This window comes from Pelobates fuscus, chromosome 8 (genome assembly GCF_036172605.1).
Source record: "Pelobates fuscus isolate aPelFus1 chromosome 8, aPelFus1.pri, whole genome shotgun sequence".
Classification (NCBI taxonomy): domain Eukaryota; kingdom Metazoa; phylum Chordata; class Amphibia; order Anura; family Pelobatidae; genus Pelobates; species Pelobates fuscus.
The window spans coordinates 5,208,465-5,235,132 of NC_086324.1; the positions used below are offsets into that span (position 1 = coordinate 5,208,465).

General features: G+C 41.8%; 1 protein-coding gene across 1 annotated transcript; it reads left to right on the forward strand.

Annotated features, from left to right (window-relative positions):
- The first annotated feature begins 1,471 nt into the window (after positions 1-1,471).
- Positions 1,472-25,211, forward strand: MUC13 (mucin 13, cell surface associated). Its single transcript, XM_063428523.1, has 11 exons — positions 1,472-1,643; positions 2,450-2,569; positions 5,497-5,597; positions 11,389-11,453; positions 14,039-14,181; positions 19,190-19,318; positions 22,237-22,360; positions 22,698-22,735; positions 24,171-24,258; positions 24,609-24,819; positions 25,128-25,211. Exons 5-11 carry the CDS (start codon positions 14,097-14,099, stop codon positions 25,167-25,169), a joined length of 717 nt encoding a protein of 238 aa, XP_063284593.1. The 5' UTR covers positions 1,472-1,643; positions 2,450-2,569; positions 5,497-5,597; positions 11,389-11,453; positions 14,039-14,096; the 3' UTR covers positions 25,170-25,211.
- The last annotated feature ends 1,457 nt before the right edge of the window (positions 25,212-26,668 follow it).

Here is a 26,668-nt window from a genome sequence, read left to right on the forward strand (position 1 = left end):
TACAGGATACACAGTGTAAAGTCACTATCCTTCCAGTAGGTGTCGCTAGTATTAAACACAGTCTGAGAGAGTACAGGACACAAGGTGTAAAGTCACTATCCTTCCAGTAGGTGTCGCTAGTATTAAACACAGTCTGAGAGAGTACAGGATACAAAGTGTAAAGTCACTATCCTTCCAGTAGGTGTCGCTAGTATTAAACACAGTCTGAGAGAGTACAGGATACAAAGTGTAAAGTCACTATCCTTCCAGTAGGTGTCACTAGTATTAAACACAGTCTGAGAGAGTACAGGATACGAAGTGTAAAGTCACTATCCTTCCAGTAGGTGTCGCTAGTATTAAACGCAGTGTCTGAGAGAGTACAGGACACGAAGTGTAAAGTCACTATCCTTCCAGTAGGTGTCACTAGTATTAAACACAGTGTCTGAGAGAGTACAGGATACACAGTGTAAAGTCACTATCCTTCCAGTAGGTATCACTAGTATTAAACACAGTCTGAGAGAGTACAGGACACAAGGTGTAAAGTCACTATCCTTCCAGTAGGTGTCACTAGTATTAAACACAGTCTGAGAGAGTACAGGATACGAAGTGTAAAGTCACTATCCTTCCAGTAGGTGTCACTAGTATTAAACGCAGTGTCTGAGAGAGTACAGGATACAAAGTGTAAAGTCACTATCCTTCCAGTAGGTATCACTAGTATTAAACACAGTCTGAGAGAGTACAGGACACAAGGTGTAAAGTCACTATCCTTCCAGTAGGTGTCACTAGTATTAAACACAGTCTGAGAGAGTATGGAACACAAAGTGTAAAGTCACTATCCTTCCAGTAGGTGTCACTAGTTTAAACACAGTGTCTGAGAGAGTAGAGGACACAAAGTGTAAAGTCACTATCCTTCCAGTAGGTGTCACTAATGATGAAATCAGTGTATGAGTACATTAACCAGTGCAAAGCAAGTGATTGGATTGTGGGGATACAATTTCAGAATCTCGAGATAGGATGTTGAAAGTTCTGAATACAATGAGTTAATAAAGTTTACATATCAGTAAAGGCTCTCCAAGCATGCAAGTGTTGTTAGTAAAGTCTTATTTACAGAGTTACAGGAGGGAAGGAACAGAGTTATAAAATGTATAAATGAGATTAATGTGCAGAGTGATAGCTGTGTTGTGTAAATAGTAATCTCTCTCTCTCGAGATCTTTTTTTTTAAGTTTTATAACTTGCATGAGTGCGAGCCCTGTAACACTGACAGATCGCAATGTCCACAATTTGCAAACATTTATTGATGGTGTGTCTCAAGTAACAATTTTTGGTTCCACAGCTTCTCCAGAAAGCACAACCGCTCCATCAGTAACAGCTTCTACAGAAAACTCAAACGCACCATCATTAACAGCTACTACAGAAAACTCAACCGCATCATCATTAACAGCTACTACAGAAAACTCAACCGCATCATCATTAACAGCTACTACAGAAAACTCAACCGCATCATCATTAACAGCTATTACAGAAAACTCAACCGCTTCATCATTAACAGCTACTACAGAAAACTCAACCGCTCCATCAACCCCAGATTCAACAATTATCTCAACCGCTCCAGCAACCCGAGTTACTCCAAACACAGACACTTCAACCAGTACTAACCCACCAGGTAAAAATGTATTAATACTGATTTAGCACAGATAAGAATACAGAATATCCTCCAACGATTGCAATAACTGCAGTAGCCACTGGGGTGGAAGGAGCTCTGTGATAAGGCCCCTGAATTCTAGGTGACAATGCCATGCTGTGCCCATTGCAGAGTGAAGGCTGGTCAATAAAGAAACAGTATATATTTCCTGCAGTGTAACATTGTATTACGGACCTTTAGTGACTGTGCGGACCAATAAACATGAGACCAGAGTACGGGAGACCAGAGTACGGGAGACCAGAGTACGGGAGACCAGAGTACGGGAGCAGGGGACTGATAGCTTGGAGACATTCATTTAAGGGACTCCTGGTATGTCTTCTGCAAGATGTTCCTTATCACCTCTTGTCAAACATGAAAACTCAAGGATGCCCTTAGAATGTATGCAGACCACGAATATAAGATAATAATAATTATAATAAATAGTTTGTATTGTTACCACTGCGGTTAGTTGGTTTGGAAATGTGGAATTTTCTTGTCAGTTCTATCTAGTTGCCAGTTTGTGGAATAAAAACAGATTGTAGAAGAAGGATTTTAGTGATTTCATTTATTGAATAAAGACAGATTTTATTTTAAAAACATGTGGTTTGCCTCGTAGATGGACTTATAATTCTTTGCGGACTGTGAGTGCCAACGCAGCCCAGTGGTGGTGGATGTAATAATAATTTTATCTTTCAGTTCATTGTTAGCGTGAAGCTCTCAGGGCTGTCAGGGGCTGTGGGAGCCGGGCCGATGCTGTCATTTAATGTGTTCTGTTGTTTCTCACACAGTCAGCAATAAATGCAATGATACCAGCTGTGGAGGTGGCGCTGTGTGTGTCCCACTGTTTGATAGTATCGCCTGCCAGTGTCCCGTTAGGTTTTATTATGAAGACCAGAGCTGTAAAGAAGGTAAGAATGACACCGAGCCTTTCCCAGGTAACAAGCGGTAACATGTGAATGCCACGCAATAATACACAAGTATATCACATTATCATACCTCCCAGGTGTCCCTATTTTGGATGGACAGTCTCTATTTTGGGCCTTAATCCCTCTGTCTTGCTTTGTACCTGTTTAATGTTGGGAGGCGTTATATCACATGTATGTTAGCGTGTCACATAGTGGCTGCAACATTTAATATACTTGTAAATCACATTATACATGTATGTCACATGGTGGCTGCAGAGAGTGGAGTTCAGACCATGGGGGACCCAGCCATACCAACTTTTCCCACAATATTTTACGTATCATTTCACATGTTATTCCGTGTAATATCCCAGTTATCATTTCACATGTTATTCCGTGTAATATTCCATGTATCATTTCACATGTTATTCCGTGTACTATTCCACGTATCATTTCACACGTTATTCCGCGTAATATTCCACTTATCATTTCACACGTTATTCCGTGTAATATTCCACGTATCATTTCACATGTTATTCCGTGTAATATTCCACGTATCATTTCACGTTATTCCGTGTAATATTCCACGTATCATTTCACACGTTATTCCGCGTAATATTCCACTTATCATTTCACACGTTATTCCGTGTAATATTCCACGTATCATTTCACATGTTATTCCGCGTAATATTCCACTTATCATTTCACACGTTATTCCGTGTAATATTCCACGTATCATTTCACATGTTATTCCGTGTAATATTCCACGTATCATTTCACATGTTATTCCGTGTAATATTCCACGTATCATTTCACATGTTATTCCGTGTAATATTCCACGTATCATTTCACATGTTATTCCGTGTAATATTCCACGTATCATTTCACATGTTATTCCGTGTAATATTCCACGTATCATTTCACACGTTATTCCGTGTAATATTCCACGTATCATTTCACACGTTATTCCGTGTAATATTCCACGTATCATTTCACGTTATTCCGTGTAATATTCCACGTATCATTTCACGTTATTCCGTGTAATATTCCACGTATCATTTCACATGTTATTCCGTGTAATATTCCACGTATCATTTCACATGTTATTCCGTGTAATATTCCACGTATCATTTCACACGTTATTCCGTGTAATATTCCACGTATCATTTCACGTTATTCCGTGTAATATTCCATGTATCATTTCACATGTTATTCCGTGTAATATTCCACGTATCATTTCACATGTTATTCCGCGTAATATTCCATGTATCATTTCACATGTTATTCCGTGTAATATTCCACGTATCATTTCACATGTTATTCCGTGTAATATTCCACGTATCATTTCACATGTTATTCCGTGTAATATTCCACGTATCATTTCACATGTTATTCAGTGTAATATTCCACGTATCATTTCACATGTTATTCCGTGTAATATTCCACGTATCATTTCACATGTTATTCCGTGTAATATTCCACGTATCATTTCACATGTTATTCCGTGTAATATTCCACGTATCATTTCACACGTTATTCCGTGTAATATTCCAGTATCATTTCACGTTATTCCGTGTAATATTCCACGTATCATTTCACATGTTATTCCGTGTAATATTCCACGTATCATTTCACATGTTATTCCGTGTAATATTCCACGTATCATTTCACATGTTATTCCGTGTAATATTCCACGTATCATTTCACATGTTATTCCGTGTAATATTCCACGTATCATTTCACATGTTATTCCGTGTAATATTCCACGTATCATTTCACATGTTATTCCGTGTAATATTCCACGTATCATTTCACATGTTATTCCGTGTAATATTCCACGTATCATTTCACATGTTATTCCGTGTAATATTCCACGTATCATTTCACGTTATTCCGTGTAATATTCCACGTATCATTTCACGTTATTCCGTGTAATATTCCACGTATCATTTCACATGTTATTCCGTGTAATATTCCACGTATCATTTCACGTTATTCCGTGTAATATTCCACGTATCATTTCACATGTTATTCCGCGTAATATTCCACGTATCATTTCACATGTTATTCCGCGTAATATTCCACGTATCATTTCACATGTTATTCCGTGTAATATTCCACGTATCATTTCACGTTATTCCGTGTAATATTCCACGTATCATTTCACGTTATTCCGTGTAATATTCCACGTATCATTTCACGTTATTCCGTGTAATATTCCACGTATCATTTCACATGTTATTCCGTGTAATATTCCACGTATCATTTCACGTTATTCCGTGTAATATTCCACGTATCATTTCACATGTTATTCCGTGTAATATTCCACGTATCATTTCACATGTTATTCCGTGTAATAGTCCACGTATCATTTCACATGTTATTCCGTGTAATATTCCACGTATCATTTCACATGTTATTCCGTGTAATATTCCACGTATCATTTCACATGTTATTCCGTGTAATATTCCATGTATCATTTCACATGTTATTCCGTGTAATATTCCACGTATCATTTCACATGTTATTCCGTGTAATATTCCATGTATCATTTCACATGTTATTCCGTGTAATATTCCACGTATCATTTCACATGTTATTCCGTGTAATATTCCACGTATCATTTCACATGTTATTCCGTGTAATATTCCACGTATCATTTCACATGTTATTCCGTGTAATATTCCACGTATCATTTCACATGTTATTCCGTGTAATATTCCACGTATCATTTCACATGTTATTCCGTGTAATATTCCACGTATCATTTCACATGTTATTCCGTGTAATATTCCATGAATCAGTCCACGTTGTGTGTTCTATCTGTTCCTGATGTTCATCCTGTCTGAGTGAGCTTTGTTCAGTTCCCTGCTGTGGCTTGTTTAGTGGGTCTGTGTTAGGACACTACAACATGTTCATTTTTCTGCCTGCAGGGGGCAGCGTGCTTGGAAAACTCATATTCTTGGATAGAAACTTTACGCAAGATACGGAGTCTCAAGCATACACTGACCTGTACCAGGAAATACAAAAGTTTGTGAGTAGATTTATTGGAAAATACATTATTTATTTTAACTTTAAAAACAAAGTGTCACTCACACTCTCAGTACTACTAACATGTCACTCACACTCTCATACTGATACCCTGTCACTCACACTCCCACACTGATACCCTGTCACTCACACTCCCATACTGATACCCTGTCACTCACACTCTCAGTACTTCTAACGTGTCACTCACACTCTCATACTGATACCCTGTCACTCACACTCCCACACTGATACCCTGTCACTCACACTCTCATACTGATACCCTGTCACTCACACTCTCATACTGATACCCTGTCACTCACACTCCCCCATTGATACCCTGTCACTCACACTCTCATACTGATACCCTGTCACTCACACTCTCATACTGATACCCTGTCACTCACACTCTCATACTGATACCCTGTCACTCACACTCCCCCATTGATACCCTGTCACTCACACTCCCACACTGATACTCTGTCACTCACACTCTCATACTGATACCCTGTCACTCACACTCTCATACTGATACCCTGTCACTCACACTCCCACACTGATACCCTGTCACTCACACTCTCATACTGATACCCTGTCACTCACACTCCCACACTGATACTCTGTCACTCACACTCATTACCAGTAACTTGTCACTCACACTCCCATACTGATACCCTGTCACTCACACTCCCACACTGATACCCTGTCACTCACACTCCCACACTGATACCCTGTCACTCACACTCATTACCAGTAACGTGTCACTCACACTCCCATACTGATACCATGTCACTCACACTCCCATACTGATACCCTGTCACTCACACTCCCATACTGATACCCTGTCACTCACACTCCCATACTGATACCCTGTCACTCACACTCCCATACTGATACCCTGTCACTCACACTCCCATACTGATACCCTGTCACTCACACTCCCATACTGATACCCTGTCACTCACACTCCCACACTGATACCCTGTCACTCACACTCCCACACTGATACCCTGTCACTCACACTCCCACACTGATACCCTGTCACTCACACTCATTACCAGTAACTTGTCACTCACACTCCCATACTGATACCCTGTCACTCACACTCCCATACTGATACCCTGTCACTCACACTCATTACCAGTAACCTGTCACTCACACTCCCACACTGATATCCTGTCACTCACACTCTCAGTACTTCTAACGTGTCACTCACACTCTCATACTGATACTCTGTCACTCACACTCTCATACTGATACTCTGTCACTCACACTCCCACACTGATACCCTGTCACTCACACTCCCACACTGATACCCTGTCACTCACACTCCCACACTGATACCCTGTCACTCACACTCCCACACTGATACCCTGTCACTCACACTCATTACCAGTAACTTGTCACTCACACTCCCATACTGATACCCTGTCACTCACACTCCCATACCGATACCCTGTCACTCACACTCTCAGTACTTCTAACGTGTCACTCACACTCTCATACTGATACCCTGTCACTCACACTCCCCCATTGATACCCTGTCACTCACACTCCCACACTGATACTCTGTCACTCACACTCATTACCAGTAACTTGTCACTCACACTCCCATACTGATACCCTGTCACTCACACTCCCATACTGATACCCTGTCACTCACACTCCCACACTGATACCCTGTCACTCACACTCATTACCAGTAACTTGTCACTCACACACCCATACTGATACCATGTCACTCACACTCCCATACTGATACCCTGTCACTCACACTCCCATACTGATACCCTGTCACTCACACTCCCATACCGATACCCTGTCACTAACACTCCCATACTGATACCCTGTCACTCACACTCATTACCAGTAACCTGTCACTCACACTCCCATACTGATACCCTGTCACTCACACTCCCATACTGATACCCTGTCACTCACACTCCCATACTGATACCCTGTCACTCACACTCCCATACTGATACCCTGTCACTCACACTCTCATACTGATACCCTGTCACTCACACTCCCCCATTGATACCCTGTCACTCACACTCCCACACTGATACCCTGTCACTCACACTCCCACACTGATACCCTGTCACTCACACTCATTACCAGTAACCTGTCACTCACACTCCCATACTGATACCCTGTCACTCACACTCCCATACTGATACCCTGTCACTCACACTCTCAGTACTTCTAACGTGTCACTCACACTCTCATACTGATACCCTGTCACTCACACTCCCCCATTGATACCCTGTCACTCACACTCCCACACTGATACTCTGTCACTCACACTCATTACCAGTAACTTGTCACTCACACTCCCATACTGATACCCTGTCACTCACACTCCCATACTGATACCCTGTCACTCACACTCCCACACTGATACCCTGTCACTCACACTCATTACCAGTAACTTGTCACTCACACACCCATACTGATACCATGTCACTCACACTCCCATACTGATACCCTGTCACTCACACTCCCATACTGATACCCTGTCACTCACACTCCCATACTGATACCCTGTCACTCACACTCCCATACTGATACCCTGTCACTAACACTCCCATACTGATACCCTGTCACTCACACTCATTACCAGTAACCTGTCACTCACACTCCCATACTGATACCCTGTCACTCACACTCCCATACTGATACCCTGTCACTCACACTCCCATACTGATACCCTGTCACTCACACTCCCATACTGATACCCTGTCACTCACACTCCCACACTGATACTCTGTCACTCACACTCATTACCAGTAACCTGTCACTCACACTCATTACCAGTAACCTGTCACTCACACTCCCATACTGATACCCTGTCACTCACACTCCCATACTGATACCCTGTCACTCACACTCCCATACTGATACCCTGTCACTCACACTCCCATACTGATACCCTGTCACTCACACTCATTACCAGTAACCTGTCACTCACACTCATTACCAGTAACCTGTCACTCACACTCATTACCAGTAACCTGTCACTCACACTCATTACCAGTAACCTGTCACTCACACTCATTACCAGTAACCTGTCTCTCACACTCCCATACTGATACCCTGTCACTCACACTCCCATACTGATACCCTGTCACTAACACTCCCATACTGATACCCTGTCACTCACACTCATTACCAGTAACCTGTCACTCACACTCCCATACTGATACCCTGTCACTCACACTCCCATACTGATACCCTGACACTCCCATACTGATACCCTGTCACTCACACTCCCATACTGATACCCTGTCACTCACACTCTCAGTACTTCTAACGTGTCACTCACACTCTCATACTGATACCCTGTCACTCACACTCCCCCATTGATACCCTGTCACTCACACTCCCCCATTGATACCCTGTCACTCACACTCCCACACTGATACTCTGTCACTCACACTCATTACCAGTAATTACCAGTAACCTGTCACTCACTCATTACCAGTAACCTGTCACTCACACTCATTACCAGTAACCTGTCTCTCACACTCATTACCAGTAACCTGTCTCTCACACTCATTACCAGTAACCTGTCTCTCACACTCATTACCAGTAACCTGTCTCTCACACTCATTACCAGTAACCTGTCTCTCACACTCATTACCAGTAACCTGTCTCTCACACTCCCATACTGATACCCTGTCACTCACACTCCCATACTGATACCCTGTCACTCACACTCATTACCAGTAACCTGTCACACTCCCACACTGATACTCTGTCACTCACACTCATTACCAGTAACTTGTCACTCACACTCCCATACTGATACCCTGTCACTCACACTCCCATACTGATACCCTGTCACTCACACTCCCATACTGATACCCTGTCACTCACACTCCCATACTGATACCCTGTCACTCACACTTGTGGCGGTACCAGCCTTGCCACTGGGCATTGGACTATGGCCCCTGGGATGTATTGCCTGCTCTCCTGTACTGCTGAGGATTGCTACCATCTAGGTGGATTTGGCTATGGAGCTTGTGTAGTGCCCTCTGTTGGTAGCAACAGTAATATGCACTACCTGAATAGCAAGACTGGTAATTTGCATATTCGGGTAGATTTGCATATCGCTAATTCTGCATGCAGGAGAGACATTTGTGTTAATTATGGTCTTCCCCACCTATTTATAAATATGTAATTATGTTATAATAAGTCACTGAATGTTGCCTGCTATGATTTGACTGTTTGTAATTTTATTGAGTTTTCACAGTAATGTTAATGTAATGACCAAATGGGCTAGTCCCAAGTAAAATAAAGTTATAGTCAGTTCTTGCTTAACCCTCAAAGCGATGTGTCGTCTCGGTCTTTGGGGGAACTGGATTGTATGCTGACTGCCAAGAGTGTAAGCCGATGTCTGCTTTTCTTGTTCAGCTGTTCCAGTGTTTGTGTGGTTCCAGTCGGGAGAATGGTGTTTGCAGTAGCTGCCTGTGCATCTGGAAAGGGGATTATCGCCTAAACTGGGTTTTATCCTCTTGTAAGTGAAACGGTCCGTTACAATTGGTGGCAAGCGGCGGGATCGTTCCTACAGCCAGAAGGACAGCTACAGAACACCAATTCCTGGGAGTTACAAATTGAGGGCAACGTTAGCACTCGTGCAGCGCCCCTGGCAGCAGAGGTATCCAGCGACTTGGAGCAGACAAGATGAAGATGATTTTATGGCCAAGGTGAGGCAGCAAGTGGCCCTGTATGGGGGTTATATATCCATGGACACATTCCAGGGGATCTGGAACCAGGTCATGGCTGAGCAAAACTCAAAGATGGACGAAGAGTATGATGAGACCCAGTTTAGGCGATAATCCCCTTTCCAGATGCACAGGCAGCTACTGCAAACACCATTCTCCCGACTGGAACCACACGAACACTGGAACAGCTGAACAAGAAAAGCAGACATCGGCTTACACTCTTGGCAGTCAGCATACAATCCCATTCCCCCAAAGACCGAGACGACACATCGCTTTGAGGGTTAAGCAAGAACTGACTAAAACTTTATTTTACTTGGGACTAGCCCATTTGGTCATTACATTAACATTACTGTGAAAACTCAATAAAATTACAAACAGTCAAATCATAGCAGGCAACATTCAGTGACTTATTATAACATAATTACATATTTATAAATAGGTGGGGAAGACCATAATTAACACAAATGTCTCTCCTGCATGCAGAATTAGCGATATGCAAATCTACCCGAATATGCAAATTACCAGTCTTGCTATTCAGGTAGTGCATATTACTGTTGCTACCAACAGAGGGCACTACACAAGCTCCATAGCCAAATCCACCTAGATGGTAGCAATCCTCAGCAGTACAGGAGAGCAGGCAATACATCCCAGGGGCCATAGTCACATGGCAGGAGGCTGGCAATCAGTCTTCTCCAATGCCCAGTGGCAAGGCTGGTACCGCCACAACACTCATTACCAGTAACCTGTCACTCACACTCATTACCAGTAACCTGTCACTCACACTCATTACCAGTAACCTGTCACTCACACTCCCATACTGATACCCTGTCACTCACACTCCCATACTGATACCCTGTCACTCACACTCCCATACTGATACCCTGTCACTCACACTCCCATACTGATACCCTGTCACTCACACTCCCATACTGATACCCTGTCACTCACACTCATTACCAGTAACCTGTCACACTCCCATACTGACGCTCAATTATATTGACGTAAGAATCCATGGTTACCATCAAAATATCACAGTGCAACAAACTAGCAATACTCTATTTTCCCATCCAGTTTACGACATCACTGGGAACACGATACAATCTCACCTACGTTGAAACGGTTATTGAGAATATAACGTAAGTACAAATATATTATACCAAAAGGAATAAATTACATGTATAGGTTTAGAGGGCACTGTGGTAATAGGATGAATGTGTTAGTATGGAGGGATCCCAGGCGTAGGAGATCTGGGAGGGATCCCAGGCGTAGGAGATCTGGGAGGGATCCCCGGCGTAGGAGTTCTGGGAGGGATACCCGGCGTAGGAGATCTGGTAGGGATACCCGGCGTAGGAGATCTGGTAGGGATACCCGGCGTAGGAGATCTGGGAGGGATACCCGACATAGGAGATCTGGGAGGGATCCCCGACATAGGAGATCTGGGAGGGATCCCCGACATAGGAGTTCTGGGAGGGATCCCCGACATAGGAGTTCTGGGAGGGATACCCGGCGTAGGAGATCAGGGAGGGATCCCCGGCGTAGGTGATCTGGGAGGGATACCCGGTGTAGGAGATCAGGGAGGGCTACCTGGCTTGGAGATCTGGGAGGGATCCCCGGCGTAGGAGGTCTGGGAGGGATACCCGGCGTAGGAGGTCTGGGAGGGATACCCGGCGTAGGAGGTCTGGGAGGGATACCCGGCGTAGGAGGTATGGGAGGGATACCCGGCGTAGGAGGTATGGGAGGGATACCCGGCGTAGGAGGTCTGGGAGGGATACCCGGCGTAGGAGGTCTGGGAGGGATACCCGGCGTAGGAGATCTGGGAGGGATCCCCGGCGTAGGAGATCTGGGAGGGATCCCCGGCGTTGGAGATCTGGGAGGGATCCCCGGCGTAGGAGATCTGGGAGGGATCCCCGGCGTAGGAGATCTGGGAGGGATCCCCGGCGTAGGAGATCTGGGAGGGATCCCCGGCGTAGGAGATCTGGGAGGGATCCCCGGCGTAGGAGATCTGGGAGGGATCCCCGGCGTAGGAGATCTGGGAGGGATCCCCGGCGTAGGAGATCTGGGAGGGATCCCCGGCGTAGGAGATCTGGGAGGGATCCCCGGCGTAGGAGATCTGGGAGGGATCCCCGGCGTAGGAGGTCTGGGAGGGATACCCGGCGTAGGAGTTCTGGCAGGGATACCCGGCGTAGGAGATCAGGGAGGGATACCCGGCGTAGGAGATCAGGGAGGGATACCCGGCGTAAGAGATCTGGGAGGGATACCCGGCGTAAGAGATCTGGGAGGGATACCCGGCGTAAGAGATCTGGGAGGGATACCCGGCGTAGGAGTTCTGGGAGGGATACCCGGCGTAGGAGATCTGGAAGGGATACCCGGTGTAGGGGATCTGGGAGGGATACCCGGTGTAGGAGATCTGGGAGAGATACACGGCATAGGAGATCTGGGAGGGATACCCGGTGTAGGAGATCTGGGAGGGATACACAATATTGGAGATCTGGGAGGGATACCCGGTGTAGGAGATCTGGGAGGGATACACAGGAGATCTGGGAGGGATACACAATGTTGGAGATCTGGGAGGGATCCCCGGCGTAGGAGATCTGGGAGGGATCCCCGGCGTAGGAGATCTGGGAGGGATCCCCGGCGTAGGAGATCTGGGAGGGATCCCCGGCGTAGGAGATCTGGGAGGGATCCCCGGCGTAGGAGATCTGGGAGGGATCCCCGGCGTAGGAGATCTGGGAGGGATCCCCGGCGTAGGAGATCTGGGAGGGATCCCCGGCGTAGGAGATCTGGGAGGGATCCCCGGCGTAGGAGGTCTGGGAGGGATACCCGGCGTAGGAGGTCTGGGAGGGATACCCGGCGTAGGAGTTCTGGGAGGGATACCCGGCGTAGGAGATCAGGGAGGGATACCCGGCGTAGGAGATCTGGGAGGGATACCCGGCGTAGGAGATCTGGGAGGGATACCCGGCGTAGGAGATCTGGGAGGGATACCCGGCGTAGGAGATCTGGGAGGGATACCCGGCGTAGGAGATCTGGGAGGGATACCCGGCGTAGGAGATCTGGGAGGGATACCCGGCGTAGGAGATCTGGGAGGGATACCCGGCGTAGGAGATCTGGGAGGGATACCCGGTGTAGGGGATCTGGGAGGGATACACGGCGTAGGGGATCTGGGAGGGATACCCGGTGTAGGGGATCTGGGAGGGATACCCGGCGTAGGAGATCTGGGAGAGATACCCGGCGTAGGAGATCTGGGAGGGATACCCGGCGTAGGAGATCTGGGAGGGATACACGGCGTAGGAGATCTGGGAGGGATACACGGCGTAGGAGATCTGGGAGGGATACACAGCGTAGGAGATCTGGGAGGGATACACAATGTTGGAGATCTGGGAGGGATACACAATGTTGGAGATCTGGGAGGGATACACAATGTTGGAGATCTGGGAGGGATACACAATGTTGGAGATCTGGGAGGGATACACAATGTTGGAGATCTGGGAGGGATACACAATGTTGGAGATCTGGGAGGGATACACAATGTTGGAGATCTGGGAGGGATACACAATGTTGGAGATCTGGGAGGGATACACAATGTTGGAGATCTGGGAGGGATACACAATGTTGGAGATCTGGGAGGGATACACAATGTTGGAGATCTGGGAGGGATACACAATGTTGGAGATATGAGACTGTCTGTTGTGAGTGATGTATAATAGAATCTTTTTATTTCCAGAGCGGTTTCATCTACAAGTCGAGCACTTACACCCGTAGTTACTGCCCTAGTTATTAACATGTTTAATACTCTCTCAATAAATCTCACTCAAATAAATGAGCACATACGGCAAGAGGCGGCTGGCCAGGCGTTCTCTTATAGCAGTAAGTTAAAGATATTGTTCTGTGTGTTTAGCATAGAAACGTATAAAACAATCTGAATTCCTCAAAAGGGAATATATATTATTAATAAAGCCAATTACTGATATTAACCAGAGATAATTATTAATAAAGCCAATTACTGATATTAACCAGAGATAATTATTAATAAAGCCAATTACTGATATTAACCAGAGATAATTATTAATAAAGCCAATTACTGATATTAACCAGAGATAATTATTAATAAAGCTAATTACTGATATTAACCAGAGATAATTATTAATAAAGCCAATTACTGATATTAACCAGAGATAATTATTAATAAAGCTAATTACTGATATTAACCAGAGATAATTATTAATAAAGCTAATTACTGATATTAACCAGAGATAATTATTAATAAAGCCAATTACTGATATTAACCAGAGATAATTATTAATAAAGCTAATTACTGATATTAACCAGCGATAATTATTAATAAAGCTAATTACTGATATTAACCAGAGATAATTATTAATAAAGCTAATTACTGATATAACCAGAGATAATTATTAATAAAGCTAATTACTGATATAACCAGAGATAATTATTAATAAAGCTAATTACTGATATAACAAAATATAATTATTAATAAAGCTAATTACTGATATAACCAGAGATAATTATTAATAAAGCTAATTACTGATATTAACCAGAGATAATTATTAATAAAGCCAATTACTGATATTAACCAGAGATAATTATTAATAAAGCTAATTACTGATATTAACCAGAGATAATTATTAATAAAGATAATTACTGATATTAACCAGAGATAATTATTAATAAAGCTAATTACTGATATAACCAGAGATAATTATTAATAAAGCTAATTACTGATATAACCAGAGATAATTATTAATAAAGCTAATTACTGATATAACAAGAGATAATTATTAATAAAGCTAATTACTGATATAACCAGAGATAATTATTAATAAAGCCAATTACTGATATTAACCAGAGATAATTATTAATAAAGCTAATTACTGATATAATCAGAGCTAATTATTAATAAAGCTAATTACTGATATTAACCAGAGCTAATTATTAATTAAGCTAATTACTGAGATAACCAGAGATAATTATTAATAAAGCTAATTACTGATATAACCAGAGATAATTATTAATAAAACTAATTACTGATATAACCAGAGATAATTATTAATAAAACTAATTACTGATATTAACCAGAGATAATTATTAATAAAGCTAATTACTGATATAACAAGAGATAATTATTAATAAAGCCAATTACTGATATTAACCAGAGATAATTATTAATAAAGCTAATTACTGATATAACCAGAGATAATTATTAATAAAGCTAATTACTGATATTAACCAGAGCTAATTATTAATAAAGCTAATTACTGATATAACCAGAGATAATTATTAATAAAACTAATTACTGATATTAACCAGAGATAATTATTAATAAAGCTAATTACTGATATAACAAGAGATAATTATTAATAAAGCCAATTACTGATATTAACCAGAGATAATTATTAATAAAGCTAATTACTGATATAACCAGAGATAATTATTAATAAAGCCAATTACTGATATAACCAGAGATAATTATTAATAAAGCTAATTACTGATATTAACCAGATCTAATTATTAATTAAGCTAATTACTGAGATAACCAGAGATAATTATTAATAAAGCCAATTACTGATATAACAAGAGATAATTATTAATAAAGCCAATTACTGATATAACAAGAGATAATTATTAATAAAGCCAATTACTGATATTAACCAGAGATAATTATTAATAAAGCTAATTACTGATATAACAAGAGATAATTATTAATAAAGCTAATTACTGATATAACCAGAGATAATTATTAATAAAGCTAATTACTGATATAACCAGATAATTATTAATAAAACTAATTACTGATATAACCAGAGATAATTATTAATAAAGCTAATTACTGATATAACCAGAGATAATTATTAATAAAGCTAATTACTGATATAACCAGAGATAATTATTAATAAAGCCAATTACTGATATAACCAGAGATAATTATTAATAAAGCTAATTACTGATATTAACCAGAGATAATTATTAATAAAGCTAATTACTGATATTAACCAGAGATAATTATTAATAAAGCTAATTACTGATATAACAAGAGATAATTATTAATAAAGCTAATTACTGATAATAACCAGAGATAATTATTAATAAAGCTAATTACTGATAATAACCAGAGATAATTATTAATAAAGCTAATTACTGATATTAACCAGAGATAATTATTAATAAAGCTAATTACTGATATAACCAGATAATTATTAATAAAACTAATTACTGATATAACCAGAGATAATTATTAATAAAGCTAATTACTGATATAACCAGAGATAATTATTAATAAAGCTAATTACTGATATAACCAGAGATAATTATTAATAAAGCCAATTACTGATATAACCAGAGATAATTATTAATAAAGCTAATTACTGATATAACCAGAGATAATTATTAATAAAGCTAATTACTGATATTAACCAGAGATAATTATTAATAAAACCAATTACTGATATAACCAGAGATAATTATTAATAAAACCAATTACTGATATAACCAGAGATAATTATTAATAAAGCTAATTACTGATATAACCAGAGATAATTATTAATAAAACTAATTACTGATATTAACCAGAGATAATTATTAATAAAACTAATTACTGATATAACCAGAGATAATTATTAATAAAACTAATTACTGATATAACCAGAGATAATTATTAATAAAGCTAATTACTGATATTAACCAGAGATAATTATTAATAAAGCTAATTACTGATATTAACCAGAGATAATTATTAATAAAGCTAATTACTGATATAACAAGAGATAATTATTAATAAAGCTAATTACTGATAATAACCAGAGATAATTATTAATAAAGCTAATTACTGATAATAACCAGAGATAATTATTAATAAAGCTAATTACTGATATTAACCAGAGATAATTATTAATAAAGCTAATTACTGATATAACCAGATAATTATTAATAAAACTAATTACTGATATAACCAGAGATAATTATTAATAAAGCTAATTACTGATATAACCAGAGATAATTATTAATAAAGCCAATTACTGATATAACCAGAGATAATTATTAATAAAGCTAATTACTGATATAACCAGAGATAATTATTAATAAAGCTAATTACTGATATTAACCAGAGATAATTATTAATAAAACCAATTACTGATATAACCAGAGATAATTATTAATAAAACCAATTACTGATATAACCAGAGATAATTATTAATAAAGCTAATTACTGATATAACCAGAGATAATTATTAATAAAACTAATTACTGATATTAACCAGAGATAATTATTAATAAAACTAATTACTGATATAACCAGAGATAATTATTAATAAAACTAATTACTGATATAACCAGAGATAATTATTAATAAAGCCAATTACTGATATAACCAGATCTAATTATTAATAAAGCTAATTACTGATATAACCAGAGATAATTATTAATAAAGCTAATTACTGATATAACCAGAGATAATTATTAATAAAGCTAATTACTGATATTAACCAGAGATAATTATTAATAAAACCAATTACTGATATTAACCAGAGATAATTATTAATAAAACCAATTACTGATATAACCAGAGATAATTATTAATAAAACCAATTACTGATATAACCAGAGATAATTATTAATAAAACTAATTACTGATATTAACCAGAGATAATTATTAATAAAACTAATTACTGATATAACCAGAGATAATTATTAATAAAACTAATTACTGATATAACCAGAGATAATTATTAATAAAGCCAATTACTGATATAACCAGATCTAATTATTAATAAAGCTAATTACTGATATAACCAGAGATAATTATTAATAAAGCTAATTACTGATATTAACCAGAGATAATTATTAATAAAGCTAATTACTGATATAACCAGAGATAATTATTAATAAAGCTAATTACTGATATAACCAGAGATAATTATTAATAAAGCTAATTACTGATATTAACCAGAGATAATTATTAATAAAGCTAATTACTGATATTAACCAGAGATAATTATTAATAAAGCTAATTACTGATATTAACCAGAGATAATTATTAATAAAGCCAATTACTGATATTAACCAGAGATAATTATTAATAAAGCTAATTACTGATATTAACCAGAGATAATTATTAATAAAGCCAATTACTGATATTAACCAGAGATAATTATTAATAAAGCTAATTACTGATATAACCAGAGATAATTATTAATAAAGCTAATTACTGATATAACCAGAGATAATTATTAATAAAGCCAATTACTGATATTAACCAGAGATAATTATTACTAAAGCTAATTACTGATATTAACCAGAGATAATTATTAATAAAGCTAATTACTGATATAACCAGAGATAATTATTAATAAAGCTAATTACTGATATAACAAGAGATAATTATTAATAAAGCTAATTACTGATATAACCAGAGATAATTATTAATAAAGCTAATTACTGATATTAACCAGAGATAATTATTAATAAAGCTAATTACTGATATAACCAGAGATAATTATTAATAAAGCTAATTACTGATATAACCAGAGATAATTATTAATAAAGCCAATTACTGATATTAACCAGAGATAATTATTAATAAAGCTAATTACTGATATAACCAGAGATAATTATTACTAAAGCTAATTACTGATATTAACCAGAGATAATTATTAATAAAGCTAATTACTGATATAACCAGAGATAATTATTAATAAAGCTAATTACTGATATAACAAGAGATAATTATTAATAAAGCTAATTACTGATATAACCAGAGATAATTATTAATAAAGCTAATTACTGAAACTAGAGATATTAATTATAAGTAATAATATAATAAATAATAAAGTGATAATTGCTGTAACTTTATAACCAGGTCGCAGTATATGTGTATTCGCTAGCTGTGATCTGAAAACAACAGCCTGCATTGAGACACAAAATGGTCAGAATACTGAATGTTACTGCCTTGGGGGACACTATCGTGAGAGCAACACTGCCTGCAAAAGTAAGGACGCAACTTCATTTCTGATCATGTTACACCTGCACCCCAGCCAGAGCTCCCTCCTGCACTCTCAATCAGATCTCACACCTGCAACCCCAACCAGAGCTCCCACGTGATGTGCCCCCCAGCCAGAGCTCCTTCCTGCAACCCCAATCAGAGCTCCCACCTGCAACCCCAACCAGAGCTCCCACCTGCAACCCCACCCAGAGCTCCCACCTGCAACCCCACCCAGAGCTCCCACCTGCAACCCCACCCAGAGCTCCCACCTGCAACCCCACCCAGAGCTCCCACCTGCAACCCCAACCAGAGCTCCCACCTGCAACCCCAACCAGAGCTCCCACCTACAACCACAATCAGAGCTCCCACCTGCACCTCAGCCAGAGCTCCCACCTGCAACCCCAACCAGAGCTCCAAGGTGTCCCCCAGCCAGAGCTCCCACCTGCAACCACAATCAGATCTCCCACCTGCACCTCGGCCAGATCTCCCACCTGCAACCCCAACCAGATCTCCCACCTGCAACCCCAACCAGATCTCCCACCTGCAACCCCAACCAGAGCTCCCACCTGCAACCCAGCCAGAGCTCCCACCTACAACCACAATCAGATCTCCCACCAGCACCTCAGCCAGAGCTCCCACCTGCAACCCCAACCAGAGCTCCAAGGTGTCCCCCAGCCAGAGCTCCCTCCTGTAGCCCCAATCAGAGCTCCCACCTGCACCTCAGCCAGAACTCCCACCTGCAACCACAATCAGATCTCCCACCTGCACCTCAGCCAGATCTCCCACCTACACCTCAGCCAGATCTCCCACCTGCAACCCCAATCAGATCTCCCACCTGCAACCCCAATCAGATCTCCCACCTGCAACCCCAACCAGAGCTCCCACCTGCAACCCCAACCAGAGCTCCCACCTGCAACCCAGGCAGAGCTCCCACCTACAACCACAATCAGATCTCCCACCTGCACCTCAGCCAGAGCTCCTACCTGCAACCCCAACCAGAGCTCCAAGGTGTCCCCCAGCCAGAGCACCCTCCTGTAGCCCCAATCAGAGCTCCCACCTGCAACCACAATCAGATCTCCCACCTGCACCTCAGCCAGATCTCCCACCTGCAACCCCAATCAGATCTCCCACCTGCAACCCCAACCAGAGCTCCCACCTTAACCCAGCCAGAGCTCCCACCTACAACCACAATCAGATCTCCCACCTGCACCTCAGCCAGAGCTCCTACCTGCAACCCCAACCAGAGCTCCAAGGTGTCCCCCAGCCAGAGCTCCCTCCTGTAGCCCCAATCAGAGCTCCCACCTGCACCTCAGCCAGAGCTCCCACCTGCAACCACAATCAGATCTCCCACCTGCAACCCCAATCAGAGCTCCCACCTGCAACCCAGCCAGAGCTCCCACCTACAACCACAATCAGATCTCCCACCTGCACCTCAGCCAGAGCTCCTACCTGCAACCCCAACCAGAGCTCCAAGGTGTCCCCCAGCCAGAGCTCCCTCCTGTAGCCCCAATCAGAGCTCCCACCTGCACCTCAGCCAGAGCTCCCACCTGCAACCACAATCAGATCTCCCACCTGCAACCCAGCCAGAGCTCCCACCTGCAACCACAATCAGATCTCCCACCTGCATCTCAGCCAGATCTCCCACCTGCAACCCCAACCAGAGCTCCCACCTGCAACCCCAACCAGAGCTCCCACCTGCAACCACAATCAGATCTCCCACCTGCACCTCAGCCAGAGCTCCCACCTGCAACCCCAACCAGATCTCCAAGGTGTCCCCCAGCCAGAGCTCCCTCCTGTAACCCCAATCAGATCTCCCACCTGCACCTCAGCCAGATCTCCCACCTGCAACCCCAACCAGATCTCCAAGGTGTCCCCCAACCAGAGCTCCCTCCTGTAACCCCAATCAGAGCTCCCACCTGCACCTCAGCCAGAGCTCCCACCTGCACCTCAGCCAGAGCTCCCACCTGCACCTCAGCCAGAGCTCCCACCTGCAACCTCAACCAGAGTTCCCACCTGCAACCACAATCAGATCTCCCACCTGCAACCCAGCCAGAGCTCCCACCTGCAACCCCAGCCAGAGCTCCCACCTGCAACCCCAGCCAGAGCTCCCACCTGCAACCCCAACCAGATCTCCCACCTGCAACCCCAACCAGATCTCCCACCTGCAACCCCAACCAGAGCTCCCACCTGCAACCTCAACCAGAGCTCCCATCTGCACCTGCACCCCCAATCAGAACTCCCACCTGCACCCCCAATCAGAACTCCCACCTGCAACCTCAACCAGATCTCCCACCTGCAACCTCAACCAGATCTCCCACCTGCAACCTCAACCAGATCTCCCATCTGCAACCCCAACCAGAGCTCCCATCTGCAACCCCAACCAGAGCTCCCACCTGCAACTCCAACCAGATCTCTCACCTGCACCAAAAAGAACAACTCTTATATTAACCATATGAACATAAAAACTGTGTTTTATCATTGTGTTTCTATGAGAGCGATTGTGATATGATATAAACTTCTAATTACGGTTCAGTAACTTTATCTGTAATTCCACAAGGCGCTCACTTACTGTATCATATAGCCATCATTGTGTGATAATCTCTGACTACAAATAACAATATATTATATATACATTTCTGTCATTAATGATAAATGCAGGCGAGCCCCAAGCCAAATAAAAATCAGTTATTTTTGTCCAAGGTACAAGGTGTTTGATAAATACACAGCAAACAGGGCTATTTACTAACGTGAGGATTCAAAGAATTAAAGACCAAAGCAGCCGTACTGGAAGCGTTGCTGACTAAGAGAATATTTCCACTTTGAATTCTCCCTGTAGTGAATAACCTGTAAATGTACTGTGCTGCGGTATATGTTGGTGCTCTACAAAAATAATAATACCGGGTGTGTATTCTCCTATCTTTCAGACTGTAGTGATCATTGTGTAGCGAATACTAATCAGCAATGTGTTTGGAGCACCGAAACCTTGGAGGAAAAATGCCAGTGTCTCCCAGGATACACCACGAACAAAGATGGAGGCTCGTGCAAAGAGTACGTTACGCTCCAAATGCCAGGACTCCAATTCGGCTCTTTTGGTCTTAATTTTGGAATTCCCTGAATTTGCAGCAATTCTTAGTTCACAGAACAACCTGCATTATTTTTAGTAGCAGAAAATGCTCCTGATAGCAGTGAATCAAACAGTGTATTTAATTTCCATTTAATGTTCTCGCAGCAATTTAAAATGCATGGGGGAATCAGACAATACGTGGGGGAATCAGACAATACGTGGGGGAATCAGACAATGCGTGGGGGAATCAGACAATGTATTGTCATAATATACCGCCAGTCTCTCAATCCGTTTATCCGATTTATTTATTCCTTTCTGTAGATGTGACTTTGGATACTCCGGAAATGACTGCAAGGACAGTAAGTATCAGTCAGTCCCCAGGTAGATTCTCAGGGTGAATGGGCAGATTCTCAGGGTGAATGGGCAGATTCTCAGTTTAATTGTAGATTCTCAGGGTGAATGGGCAGAATCTCAGGATCAATGGGCAGATTCTCAGGGTGAATGGGCAGATTCTCAGGGTGAATGGGCAGATTCTCAGGGTGAATGGGCAGATTCTCAGGGTGAATGGGCAGATTCTCAGGGTGAATGGGCAGAATCTCAGGGTGAATGGGCAGAATCTCAGGGTGAATGGGCAGATTCTCAGAGTGAATGGGCAGATTCTCAGGGTGAATGGGCAGATTCTCAGGGTGAATGGGCAGATTCTCAGGGTGAATGGGCAGATTCTCAGGTTGAATAGGCAGATTCTTAGGATGAATGGGCAGAATCTCAGGATGAATGGGCAGATTCTCAGGGTGAATGGGCAGATTCCCAGGTTGAATGGGCAGATTCCCAGGTTGAATAGGCAGATCCCCAGGTTGAATAGGCAGATTCTCAGGGTGAATGGGCAGAATCTCAGGGTGAATGGGCAGAATCTCAGGGTGAATGGGCAGAATCTCAGGTTGGATGGGCAGAATCTCAGGTTGGATGGGCAGATTCTCAGGTTGGATGGGCAGATTCTCAGGTTGGATGGGCAGATTCTCAGGGTGAATGGGCAGATTCTCAGGGTGAATGGGCAGATTCTCAGGTTGGATGGGCAGATTCTCAGGTTGGATGGGCAGATTCCCAGGTTGAATAGGCAGATTCTCAGGGTGAATGGGCAGAATCTCAGGTTGGATGGGCAGATTCTCAGGTTGGATGGGCAGATTCTCAGGGTGAATGGGCAGATTCTCAGGGTGAATGGGCAGATTCTCAGGGTGAATGGGCAGATTCTCAGGGTGGATGGGCAGATTCTCAGGTTGGATGGGCAGATTCTCAGGGTGAATGGGCAGAATCTCAGGGTGAATGGGCAGAATCTCAGGGTGAATGGGCAGATTCTCAGGTTGGATGGGCAGATTCTCAGGGTGAATGGGCAGATTCTCAGGGTGAATGGGCAGAATCTCAGGGTGAATGGGCAGATTCTCAGGGTGAATGGGCAGATTCTCAGGGTGACTGGGCAGATTCTCAGGGTGAATGGGCAGAATCTCAGGGTGAATGGGCAGATTCTCAGGTTGGATGGGCAGATTCTCAGGTTGGATGGGCAGATTCTCAGGTTGGTTATTATGCGTTGACCTATTTTTGTTACATTCATTGTTTCACTGTGGGAGCGCTGAGCATGCACCGTTTATGCTTTGAATATGTTATATTATATTATATTATATTATTTAGGTATAGTGCTGAGCTGTACAATTTCTCCTCTTATTACAGTTATTATCTGATGAAGCTGCAACACAAATTCTTTTTACCCTGAAATCGCAATCTTCCATCTTTTCTCCATAGATTTCTTGTTAATCCTGGTTATTGTCGGCTCAGTAGCTGGTGGAGTGATTATTGCCCTGGTTGGGGCAGTTATTGGAATCAGTGTGAGGTGAGAACGATTATATTTATGAAATAAACTTTCCTCTGCGCTCTGCGACATTCTGACGTCATAAAACTACGCGAGCGATTTAACCAGCTCACTGCCACCAGGCCGCGAGGATATCATTCATCCCAGCATGGCAATAAATACACAATATGTTTCCAATAACCCCAACGTTCCTTTTTAAAATATTAAATACTTTGCATCAAAATGTCTTCATTTTTGCCCTAACAAACATGGCGGCGTCTCTGCTGTGATTGGCTGACCATCTAATCAGTCCCTTTCGAGGCACAGAGAGTAATATGCCAATAAATATGCCGGGCTGATTGCTTGTAAAGAGTTTCTCTCACTTATTGCAGATCCAGTCGGAAAAGAAAGGACTATGAGAGAACTGAATTACTTGGTAACGATGACAAGGTTTCTGGGGGCGCTAGCCCTATGACTGGCCATCTGTTCCCCAAAGTCCGAGCCAAACCCGACCTAGGCCATGTGAACCGAGCCTCCAACGTGTATGAAGATGGCCAGTTCAGCCAGTCCTTCCCCAAGAGGGACTACAACGAGGCAAACGAGGTATACATGTCAGACTCCATTTACTGCTTCCTGTGTGCAATACAAAAGACATCAGATCAAAATGTTCTCGCTCCAAAACATCAATTTATTCACTACAGTGAGAATCGCCCAGATTTTCAAAAATTCCTCATTTGCACCAGGCTTCCAGTTCAAAGACTTTGGCCTCAGATTTGAAATTCACTTTGAATTCCTGGCAATTCTTACTTTATTGAATAACCCAGCGTGTGTTTAATTATATGATATGCAGGGATTAATAGGGGTAACGTGCAGCTCACGCACTGACGAGCTATGTTTCTGCTTCATTTTAGGAGCCTTGGTATGAAATGAACCAGAGGGAACGGAGGTACTGAGGACATATGGCGAGAGCGGACCGGGCCACGGGAATCAAGGAAATGTGTTTGCAGGCTGAATACTTATATGGGAGAATATTACTGTACGTCGGCACCATACCCCCTCTGTAGATACGAGCGCTAACAGGTTCTACTATGTGTAAGAGAAAGGCACTATTTATAGAATGGAACAATCCGCTGGAATATTCTATTGGTTTCCATGGTGATTGCACTTTAAACAGAAATGTTCCTCATACAGAACCCTCAGGGCACAGTTCATACAACCCCTGATGTAAATAGGCTTTTTTATTTTATTATTAATTTATTTTTAAAAATCAAAGTCAGTTATTTTATGATTGTGTTTGTCTCAGAAAGCTGTGAATTTTAAATAATACGTCATGTGTTGTACTAGTATCCTCGGACACTGTAGATCTCATGATACATTAATTCTTTGATTGATAATCCGATTTCCTCTATGATGTCACTTGTTACGGACGTTCGAAAAGAATCTGCGATGTCATCAGGTGATCGTGTTGGTGATGTCGCCACACGCCACGTTACATATATAATGTGTGCCCAGTGATTTCACGTCTCGATAAAACGATAAGAGATAAAGATGGCATTACTTGATTGTCCAACATTAATTTATTTTTATGGAATAAAACTATTACATACAAACTGGTGTTTTTTTGTCAGTCTCTTTATTGAGACAGAATTGAGACACATGACATACGTGTAGGAATCGAACAAGCATGTACAAGTACTGTTTAACCTGAGCAGGAATAGAAGGAGATTGATATTAGTTAGTTAACACAAGAGAGATTATTCCCATCAGATTTTGCCTCATTTTAAAATAAAAAAAGAAACCGGTGTTACGGAAGCCACGAGTTTCCTGCAATGCAGTCATACAACCAGGAGAGAATAAAACGTAAATTAAAGAAATCAAATGACTGGTAAAATTGCAAGCAAGGAAACACGTTGTTATATAGTGATCTGTGGGTTCGTTAGTGAGGAATTAATTGAGTTAAATAAGTACAGCAGATATAGAGCACCTCGCTCCTGGAAAATCAGACTGTTAACACGGAGCCGAGCATGGCCGGAGTCTCTGTAGATACCAAGCGAGACTAGCAGCAAACACTAAACCCTGGCCCCCACTAAGTGTAGTGTGAGTAAAGTCACGGTGACTAGTGGGTGGGGGGAGGGTGAAATTATACAAAGGGTGCTGTACCCCAAAAAGTACAGAAAGGGGTATGTCTCAGGGGTCGCTTAACCGGTCATAAACACTTAGATGTAACACTGAAGATAACGTAGGAAAAACAAATTACAAAATAAGGTGCGATTCAGCATTTATCGTTGCGTGGGGTTCCCCCTCTCGCAGCTGGAACAATGGGGGAACTCGCTCAGAACCCCAGGCGGTCGGAAACTGCTGTTATCATCACAAATATCACTAGCATTTCTTATAAAAGGGTTTGGGGGTCACATTTATTGCAACCACAAACAGGGCATGAGCCGCCAGCATC

Coding starts and splice junctions, on each gene's coding strand:
- MUC13 (XM_063428523.1), top strand. CDS start 14,097: ATGTTTAATACTCTCTCAATAAATCTCACTCAAATAAATGAGCACATA. Junction 22,736..24,170: donor CGGAAATGACTGCAAGGACA/GTAAGTATCAGT, acceptor TTTTCTCCATAG/ATTTCTTGTTAATCCTGGTT. Junction 24,820..25,127: donor ACTACAACGAGGCAAACGAG/GTATACATGTCA, acceptor GCTTCATTTTAG/GAGCCTTGGTATGAAATGAA.